At 33.1% G+C, this 10,646-nt stretch overlaps 1 protein-coding gene across 4 annotated transcripts; it reads right to left on the reverse strand.

Annotated features, from left to right (window-relative positions):
* Positions 1-3,047: 3,047 nt before the first annotated feature.
* LOC149553012 (calmodulin calcium-dependent NAD kinase-like) lies at positions 3,048-9,740 on the reverse strand. 4 transcript variants are annotated; one of them, XM_089788529.1, is made up of 9 exons: positions 9,197-9,740; positions 7,517-7,696; positions 6,749-6,993; positions 6,515-6,573; positions 5,853-6,071; positions 5,517-5,643; positions 4,252-4,562; positions 3,942-4,086; positions 3,048-3,810 (listed from the first exon to the last, which is right to left on the reverse strand). In XM_089788529.1, exons 2-9 carry the CDS (start codon positions 7,689-7,691, stop codon positions 3,400-3,402), a joined length of 1,692 nt encoding a protein of 563 aa, XP_089644655.1. In that variant the 5' UTR covers positions 7,692-7,696; positions 9,197-9,740; the 3' UTR covers positions 3,048-3,399. The 4 variants fall into 4 exon arrangements, with proteins under 4 accessions (XP_089644655.1, XP_089644656.1, XP_089644654.1 ...); XM_089788530.1 differs by having other exon boundaries at positions 9,193-9,332; XM_089788528.1 differs by lacking the exon at positions 9,197-9,740 and adding an exon at positions 8,050-8,064.
* Between the last annotated feature and the right edge of the window lie 906 nt (positions 9,741-10,646).

Genomic DNA, 10,646 nt, shown 5'->3' on the forward strand with positions numbered 1-10,646 from the left:
TTTGTAAACTTGTGAATATATTCATTTAAAGTTGAAATTAGGATTATACACAACTAACTAAAACATAAAACATGTGTCTAATATAGTATGAAAAAATCAAGAATGTAAGAAACAAAAGAAGAAAGTAAGTTTGGATGATAATAAGTTTTTATTATATTTTATATTTTAAAAAAATCAAATTCATTTATTTTTATTGTTATAAATTTAATTAATAAAGTAGTAGATTTATGAATTGAAATGTCAAAATAAATAATATAAATTTTACTATTAAAACTATGTAATTAAGTTTTAGTTATTTAAAATAAATAATATTTATATTATTATTATATATTATATAGTTAAAAATTAGAATTTACAACAATACAAATTGTAATATAATCCTATCAATTAAAAAGATTATCACTAACTTTTAATAGTTAAAATTATACTAATAATTAAAATTTAATTTAACTATATACTAATAATTTAAAATCATAATAATAAAATTATACTTTTATTTTTAATTAAAAAAAAATTTACTTACCCAAAATAAATAATAAATATAATAAAATTTATAATTTATAATGACATAAACATCATAATAATTTTAATAAATTATAATATAAACATAATCAATAGTATTTTATTAATTTGTAATCATAATAATAACATATATTTTTAAGAATCTATAATAAATAATAATATACTAAACATTTACACTTTACAAAAACAAAGCATCATAATCATTGTAAGACATTAAATTAACATAATAATAATAAAAATAATAGAATTAAAAAATTACAATTAAAATACAAATAAAAAACCTTTAAAATTTTACAAGTAAAACACAAGTAAAAAACCATTTTCTTGAAATGACAAATAAATATATTATGGGAACATACTGTAATATGCCTCTCATGTGAAGGGGGTCTTCATATAGAGGCCCTTAATTTGAAGCTTTCCTTATAGGACATCAAAAATCTTTTTTAAAATGGCCTTTCAAGGCCTACAACAAGGACCATACAAGATGATTTTTTTAATATTTTTTTTTAAAAGTCAAGTGATACTACTCGAAACAAGTTTTATAATGACAATAATTTTAACACATATTTTGTTTACTTTACTTTCAAATTTTATGAACTAATTAATGATAAGTTGTTTGGTCACTCACCAACCTTATCTCTTTGACACTTTGAAAAAAATAATAAGTTAAGAAACAAAAATTATGAGTATTTGTGTTAGCTTTCGATAAAAAAAGAAAAAAGAAAATCTAATGTATACAGTTCAAGATAGAGCAATACAAAGAAACCTATGTTTGAATTACAGTTACCGTCACTTAAGAACTTGATAAACTATGAAACATTAAACCAAAAAAAACATTATGCTTATTTTTAAGTGACAGTTACTCCTAAAAATGTTGTTTTTGAACAAAAAGCACCATTTTTAAGAAGAAGTAAAAGTGGAGACAAATCATTTTAAAACAAATATATATTTGGAAACTAGAAGGAAAATGATAAAAGACACTAGTTTACATAAGTGAACATTCTTTTTCTAGAATGTTGATATTAGTGTCAAAGTTGGCCAAAAAAATAGGACATACTATTGTGGGACCACCCGTGATATGCATATTAGTTTTGTAATGCCCTTTATCCATTGGATAGTCATTGTCAAGCACTCTTATTGCCTTATGCAATTCTTCATCCTAAAAGATAAAGATATGTCTTCATTTTATCTAAAGATCCGTTGTCCCCAAAAGGCAATCGGTAGTTTTGAGCCCAAATGGAAAAATTCACCAAACATCATCACTACAAGGATGGCATTGATAGAGTTATCACCCACAACATGAAACTACTTTCAAAGGTGTATGAATAGTAAAAAGAGCAAGAATTTATCACATTAAGAATGTAAACCACTTCCCATGTACCATCTTCCTTTCAATGGAGAATAAGTGTTAATATATTAACAAGCATGTACTTATCCCATGTACCAAATTGAAGAGTCATATATCCAACACACTATCATAAGTTCGAGAAAACTATAACATTCATATTATCAATAAACTCAAAGGCTACCTTGGATAAACAATTTGCCTCCTTATTACCTTCTCTCAATGTGGGATATTTTAAAGTTTTTAAACGTTGCCAACATGTTTGAAATTAACTTCACTACCTTATTGATTTGCCAACCCTCTAACCTTCCTTTAGTAATTGCATTTGTAATGATTAGAGACTCACCTTCAAAATAAACATATGAGATCAAGAGTCTCTATGCTGATTTCACTCCAAGAAAAATGGCCTTTCCCTCTTCTATGTTATTAGTAACTAAATTCAATGTTTGTGTACTCAAAGCCAATGAGCAACCCTTCTAGTCTTTAGCCACACACCCTACACCTAAAGAACTCAGCTTGTCTTTATAAGCACCATCAGAGTTCACTTTCACCCACCCTACTTCTAGGGTACTCAAGTTAGTTGAGTTGAATCTTAATGCAAATGGATTAACCCATTTTGGCCAATTAATGAACATAAAGTGACCCCTTTTATGTATTTGTGTGTTTTTTAATTAATTGTGTTTCTACAATTTGCTATTGATATGCACAATATATTCCTCTACTTTTATTTTTAATATTGATATATTTTAAAATGTAGTAATCTCTTTTAAATGTGTAATATGAAAAATATTGAATGAGAAGTAACCTTGCCTTCGGTTGTAAAAAGGGACTAGATCTCAACCTATCTTTTAAAATTTAACTTAATATCCACAATCAAAAAAATTTGAATTTAGATTTAGACATTTTACTACTTTGATATGTTCTACTTTGATGAGCCCTGTGGAAATTGCTAACACGTCTCGGCAGAGAGTGGATAGTTTTAATTTCAGTTCTTGAAACTATAAATCTTACTTTAAAAGTTGTATATATAAAATTCTTTAAAAGGTTTTAAAATTTTGATTTATTGATCTCTACCTTTTGGGTTGTTATAAAATTGAGATGGGAAATGTGTGAAAATGAGTGTTTGAATTAAAAACAAATGTGAATTGAAAGGGGGTATAGAATATAGTTGCAAGATACATTTGAAATGTGATTCAAATTTGATTCACGTCATCGATATTTAAATGTGAAAACTCCTGGAGAACGCCGCTTTACTTTTGTGTGTTCTTACAGCGTCAATCCTTGAAGCAGGTATGGAAAATATATATAAGATTGCTGAAATCTGATTGAAATTATATTCTGATTCTTTATGGCCATTACTATTTAGATGCGAAAACTCCTTGGAAGGGCTACAAGAATATAAATGTGGAAATTCCTTTGGAATACCATTTTACTCTGGTGTATTCTTGACAGTTCCATCCATTATCTCCAAGAATTTGAGTCAATGTATCCACGATTGTTCACTTGACATTGAATTGTTTGTGATAACAAAACTATCTGCAACTTTCAAATGGAAAATCTGGGTCAAAAACCTCTTTATTGTTCTCTGGACTGTGAGCAGATTCATGCCTACTAGAATCTGCAGAGTCGAGTGAAGACCGTCGGCTGTAGCCAGAGCATGAGACAGAGGTTGCAGAGTGACTAGAGCTGCTACTTCTTGAATTTCTATGTAGCAAATAAGTTTCAATAGGTTGAATCTTATTCAGCAAATGCTTCTGACGCAAGGCCCTTTCGGAAGATAATGCTTCTTTCATAGCATTATCTAGCTCAACTCTGTCATTCTCTGAACCGTACAATTCAAACACGGATCTTGCATTCTCATTCAAAGAGCTTAACTTGGTAACAGCATTGATATTTTCAGGATCAACGAGAAATTTACTGTTCCCATCCTTCCATCCTATTATCTGAACAATAATAACCAATTGAATGAAGCTTTCCAGTTTAAAATCAAGTAAATTGTCCATGAATTTCAATGAATTAAAAAAACAGCTGACCCAAGATAATTTGGATAACAAAAATGATAATTTTCAATTACCTTTGCTGGGCCTCCAATATCATTTGTACTATATAACGTAACTTGGTCAACCAAGTTATAGTAATTCGGCAGAGCAGCAGCAAATCTTTTGATGGATTTCAATTGCTCCTTAACCCTCACAGCTCGTTTTGTCATTATAGCTCTCCTGAAGGAACACAATTAATAAATCTGGAAAGCAAAGAAAGTATCATGTACACACAGAATATAAACATTCAGCTAAGCTAATTGAAAATATAGGGTTTACAGGAAAGTATCATGCACACATGGCATCTAGACATTCAGCTAAGATAATTAAAAAGTTAGGGTTTACCTCACTCCACGAACTACCGCAAGATGTGCATCACAGACGACTCCAACAAGCTCTATTCTGTAGGGTTTTCTCCCTTTGGGAGGCTCAGTATCCTCCACTGGCTCCCAATATCTTTCTATAACAGACCCATCCTCTGCTCTTTGATAGCCTGGACCCCTCCTATGTTGTCTTTCATGAACATCTCGAGCCATGGCAATTGTCTGCACAACAAATGCCTCCCACGACATTGTGCCATCAAATATTACATCCCGACCCTCATTCAAGGCGGTGACAAGAAGAGATTCTGCTGCATTGATCGATGTTTGATGAACCTAGGAAACATATAAAATGGTTACATTTTGATCTGGGACAACTCGTTTACTACTTTTTCTAATGTGCTTCTTTTTACTAGGAAAGAAACTTGAATTGTCATTTTCAGCAAAAGCAGATGATGAGGATCTCAGCAGTTACGTGAATGGTTTCTGGGAATCCTTTGCACTCTTCCTCACATCAAATATTAAATGTGCGGACTTTGGAATGTGTGTCTCTTACAGTCGAAATGAAATGAAATTCGTGGTGCTCCAATTTAGAATTTAAATATTAATTTGAGAAGGATAAAAACCAACGCTCAATTTATAGCTGAATTATGCTCCATTTTAAATTTTCAATACTCTTATTTAGTTTGGCATTACCACTAGAGCTAAGGATAGCAGGAGAACAGGGTAGGTTACAAAATGGATTTCCAGCAAGGGAGTTACAAGATGAAGATTGGCATGATAGCTATTGCGGGGAGAGCTTTCCTGTAGGCTACCTATGCCTCAAGGAGTGAAAAAAACAAAGGAAAATTGAGATTGGAAAGTGATATCCACTGCCCAAGAAAGAGGAAAAGGGAAAGGAGATGAAATTTGTTGATCATAAGTTCAAGTAAAACCAAGATTGTGAAGAAGTTTAAGGCATCTAGATTCAGGGTTTCAACGAAAAGAAGTGATTGACGTTGGATGTGAGGAGCTCGTTCATTATGTTTTGTTCACATTTGTAGTTTCCTGTAGTTATGTTTGCAATTTGATGTGAAGAAAACAGTTTCTTGTTCTTGTTGCCTGAAGCTTGCTACATGCTGTAACGAATTTGTTGCTAGTTCATTTAATTGATGAGTTTTGTGTTCTGATTTCATTTAAACCTGAAGTTGTTTGCAAAGGATTCCAGTGGTAAAATACTAAAAACTCGCTTGATTGCTGCAACAAGTGACACCCATTAAGGGTTCTCAATTGTTGATCTGTATCACTTACCAGTTCTGATGTTTCCAATAAATCATGACGCCCACTTGAATTCAAGGCTTGGTACAGAACATCAGTTTCCTTAAAAGCATCTGCTTCTACTACCACAGCATATTTTGCTGCATTTGACCAGAAACAACTGCAAAACAAAATTTGATAATGGAAATTTGAAACTCTCATTAAGAGACATATATCTATTTCAAAACAGCAAGCATGTTCAGAAATTTTAACTGGAACTATTTAGTATATTGCTTTCTTCAGGAGATATTTGCATTCACAGCAGTCGGAGTTTGAACTGCAATCACACGAATTATGGTTTTAAAATAAGAGACTAATATCAAATAGTACCTTTTCATTATATCTTTGACTGCAGTACTCTTTCCAACACCCATCCCACCCCCAATTAGAAGCAGCACAGGGCTTCTGTCATTGGCATTCACTGGCTCAACTACATTTGTTTCACTATTAGGATTTGGAAGGTGGCCAATAGCTTTAAACTGCTGCATTAGAGTAGAAAATACGTTTTTTGTCTTCAGATCCTTTATAACCCGTCTAACATGTAGTTTCCTGCAGCTTGTTTGATATATATTAGCTCAAGAATGGCAAGCAATCTTGGGAAAAACATGGAACCAGGAAAAATGATATGGTATGATGTGGGCTATGGAAAATGCTAAATACATAAAATGGAAGAGCTAGGGAGCTTCCAAATGAATGCTGAAGATATTTCATAAGTGATGATGAGTGAAGTGGGCTTGATTGTACACTTAAGTGTGTTTCAATCAAATTAATACTGGGACGGGTACTTAGAGGGGACTCCAAATGAACCTAGAGTCTATAAGTGGCAAGCATTCAATCTTGCGGGGGGAAAGTTCTTGTGAACCATTACTCATGAGAATTGGGCCATGAAAAATGATTCAGCACTACCAGGCACCTGCAAAATAATAAATACTGGAATTTTTTGAGGGTCAAAATGTCAACCAAATGCATACAAGTTTCAGTATATGATTCACCTGGTAGCACTAAATACAGCAGATTGAAGCTTTTTCCTCTGAAATTTATTCTGAAGAACCTAGAAAATTGACAACAATAAGTTGGATATATGAGCAAATGCACACAGACCCATAAACTAGCTTGAAAGGCATATTTTACCACAACCTAATGGTTTATTCTCTGGTAAAGATAAATAAATCTTAAAGCACTCAAATAAAACAGAAGGATTGTTCTTCTTTGTGGCAAGTGATTACCTGATTAATCATAAACATAGAATGATCCCAATGAAATGCGAAGTAGCTTAGAATGCAGCTATCTAGCTCATCTATTATCAGTTTATAGAGAGATTCAATCTCCCCTTCAGGGTAAATATCAGAAAGATACAGACAGATGCCTTCCTGACTACCATCAGAATTGCTCTTATCTCCCCTCAAATACTCTTCAGCAAGTTTGGGAAAGCAGGAATCGCCATCTGGTGTCATAATACCAAGTTGCCGAACTGCAAAACGTACAAATAACTTAAGTTATACTCTCCATTCCTCTATATAAACAATGAAAAATGTTTACAATCTTGTGAGCTGTTCATGACTCAAAATGTTGCTTGTAAAATGCAATTAAACCTCTATAGTGACAGCTAAGTACAGTAAAAAAATTCTTAGGTCAAGTTTTAGTCAACAAGATAACAGTAGACGAAAAAATTCAGCCAAACACATATTTTAAAGAATATTTTTTGATGTTTAATGTATGGTTGTGACTGCCTATGCTACTATGCGTACAATGCCATGTCTGTGGCCCATAAATCAGACTGGCTACAAAAAAACATTCAGAAACACTGTTCTTGTAAAGGAGTCTTTTTTTAAATCATTAACCCTCAAGAAACTAGCAGATGTTTACAAATACTCTAAACTAAGATGTATTAGAATAAGTCATAAAAAAGAAGGATTAGATCTCAGACAGGGTAAAACTGCTTGATGGAAGGATCTAGATTACAAACTTAAAAAGTTCAAGATGTGTGAACTGACCTACATATTCCCCAAACCGCTCAAGCTTCTTGATACTGCCACCTTCTGTCAGCTCTACCAATGGCATCAACTTACCATGTTGCATAGACCTCTTATAGGCTTGATATTTATAAAGTTCATTGAGGATTCTCTGTGCTACTGCTAATACCCCAAGAGTTGCTAGAAGAAAACGCATAGTGTCTGCAACAGGTTACTCAAACCATGTAAGAGTATTCAAGAACAAAGTAAACCAAAATGATGCATGCCTTGCCAATTTACAATTTCTTTTGTTAGAACAGATATTTCACGAAATCCTGATGAAAAACCTACTAGATTCAAGTTTCAACTAAGGAGGATATATGAGAACATAATAAATAGGTTTGAAGGTTGACTAAGGGACTTGACTCTTAAGACTATTTACAAGTTATAATGTATCAGCCAATATCATGTCAAGTCATGTATTTTGTATGAGTCGTTTTGTAATATCTTGTGGGTCGAACCATTTAAGCGAAGGAAAGGTACTGGAGTCAATTGGTAATGATATGGGGCATTACCTTGACTGACTTTTTTGTGAAGAGTCATCCCTGGGGCCTGTGAAAAGTTTGAATTTATAAGATCAGATCAAATATTAACTCAAAAAATGGGAAAAAGTTGATTTTTTTATTTGAATCAATGAGCTGAGTTCAGAAGAATTGTAGAAGGCTGAATCAATGCGCCGAGCCTTCTAGAATGCTGTAGTTAAAGGGGAATTGTAGTCAAACTGTCAAAAGGTAAAGAACCCTGTTCAATATTTCAAAAAAATGAAAAAAGGTGAAGAACTCCTAAATCAAACCAGTTTAGTGGACTGAAATGTAAAAACGTATAGGGGGTTTCCACTATACGTAGTTTTAAGGCAGTTTGTCAGATGGAGGTACATTATGGAAACATTCAGAAACATAAGAAAATTTACACAAATAATGCGAAGCATCTTCTACACTAGGGAACTATTCCCAGAATCTGATAAAGCTTCCAATAAGTTAGGAAGCAATTGTTTACGAAACTTGAGGCTTGAATTGGACTCAGGCTATCCTTCCTTGCAACTTTTGAAATTAGAAAAATTTTCAGCTCTGTCACATTACTCAATGGACATTGCACCTAGCAGCTTTGAGTTTGCATTAGATCGCAAAAATTCCCCTTATGAATTTGCAACCAGTCGAGCCATGTAAATCATTCAGTGTCAGTGAAAGCATTAATTTGTTGATGTAATGTGATCAACCGAAAGTGGCGGGCATTCTTATCATGACAGATTTAATTGGGCACCTCCAAATGCAAGAAGGCATCAGTGCATCTCAGGCCAGGGAAATTAACGGTTTTTAGAAGCAAACGAAATGAACTATAGAAGCCCTATGTCAAGAAGGACAGATATCTTAATATCAAATCCATTATCTGTAAATTGTTAACCTTTCCAAGACACCAAATCGATTATCTACTTATACGGCAACAAAATAAGACGCACATTTATGAGAGCCCAATTGACCTTACAGTAAAATCCTCTGAAGCAAAAATCAAACATTCTCAGTGCTCAAACGGCATTTCAGTCAAATCCTTCTCTAACACATAAATGAAGCAATCTTAATATGCGCCCTGCTGTGAACACTGCACAACTCTAGTATCAAAGTCTATACTATCAATAGGGAAAAGAGATGCATAGAACATACCCACCTGATAATTTCAAGTTAATTCATTGACATCCAAATCAGTTGATATCTTCAGATGAAAAAAATTAGCTGACCTCCCATTTTGGAAACCCCAGACCGCTAAAATGTCTGCAAAACTCGTAAATAAACAAGAGTTGATCTCAACCACCACCGAGTGCATTTATACTTCTGAAATCCAGAGGAGCTAAAGGAGAATGGATTATTAATTAGAGGGTGTCCATTATTATTTGCCCATGAACATCAAGATCACCATTGGTGGTACCGATGAACTGTTGAAAATATATTAACGTGCGTGGATATTTTAAACAGAAAGATACGTGGCAAGCAAGATACTAGGTTAGAGTGGTCAATTATTGCTGTAATCCATTTTGCCTGGTTGGAAAGTGGAATAACTTAAAAAGAGCTTGCATGGCTTGTTTTGTAATCCATTCCGTCCCGATGCCCGTTCAGAAAATACCATCAATTGGAATTCAGAAGCGGTTTTACAGTACAGTGCAATTTGGGCTCTTTCCCGCGGGCTAACACAACCGCCTTTCCTTGATTGGTTTGTCCCGAACACATATCTAAAGATAATTGTCGTGATCTTTTGTCTTTTTTACGCCTCAAACTGCAATTTGTTGAATACAATATTAATTGATTTTTTTGGAAAAGAGGGGTAAAAATTTATTAAGACAGAAAGGAATACAACAAGAAGAGCTCAACAAGGAGCTCGATCCTGCAAGATCATCAAATTCTTGCACCATCTCAAAGGACAATTGCCTCCTATCCCTAATATTCCAACCCAGATCATGACTAGAAGCCCATTTGGCTAAACAATCAGCAGTTCTGTTCCATTCACGAGGAATATATGAACCTAATGAACTGAAAAAGGTAGAGAAGAGAATAATGAATTTTTATTTTTATTTTTAATTGAAGTTACAAAAGTAGTTGAAGAAAAATTTGAATCACCTATTACTCTAGCCATAAGAGACATTAAAAAAACCACAATGATTATACAACATTTTTTTAATTATAAACGCTTACTTTCATTTTGAAATTTCATAACTCATTCTTAAGATTGATTATGTAAGTTATAAAATGTTTTATGATTATGTAAGTCATAAAATATTTTCTAATTGATGAATGTCTGGCATTGACGGCCATGTATTTCAAGAATAAAACCAACATATGGCATTGCTTGTGTCGTCAGAGTTTTTTAATTATTGGATCGAACACCCAGACCAATTACGTAGTGGTTTATACATATTGGGTCTAACGGAATCTATTTTTTAGACATGGTTAATAAAAAGAATTGCCCAGATTTCTCAATGTGTCTTTTTGGACAAGCTTTGTTCACCCTTAGTATTACAAATAAATTTTCGAGTAAGCAACAAATTCACTTGCAAGTTTTTCAACACGTCTCAAATCACGACCATTTTGCCTACTCTATTAACCATAGCATAATATTGGATGAC

Source organism: Cupressus sempervirens, chromosome 6, assembly GCF_028749045.1.
Source record: "Cupressus sempervirens isolate cs-2001-9-10 chromosome 6, ASM2874904v1, whole genome shotgun sequence".
NCBI classification, from domain to species: Eukaryota; Viridiplantae; Streptophyta; class Pinopsida; order Cupressales; family Cupressaceae; genus Cupressus; species Cupressus sempervirens.

Bases quoted from the DNA above. Each gene is read 5' to 3' on its own strand.
- LOC149553012 (XM_089788529.1), bottom strand. From the start codon at position 7,691: ATGCGTTTTCTTCTAGCAACTCTTGGGGTATTAGCAGTAGCACAGAGA. The intron at 4,563-5,516 runs GTAAGTGATACA...TATGTTTCCTAG, and splicing joins TATTGGAAACATCAGAACTG to GTTCATCAAACATCGATCAA. The intron at 3,811-3,941 runs GTAATTGAAAAT...ATTATTGTTCAG, and splicing joins ATATTGGAGGCCCAGCAAAG to ATAATAGGATGGAAGGATGG.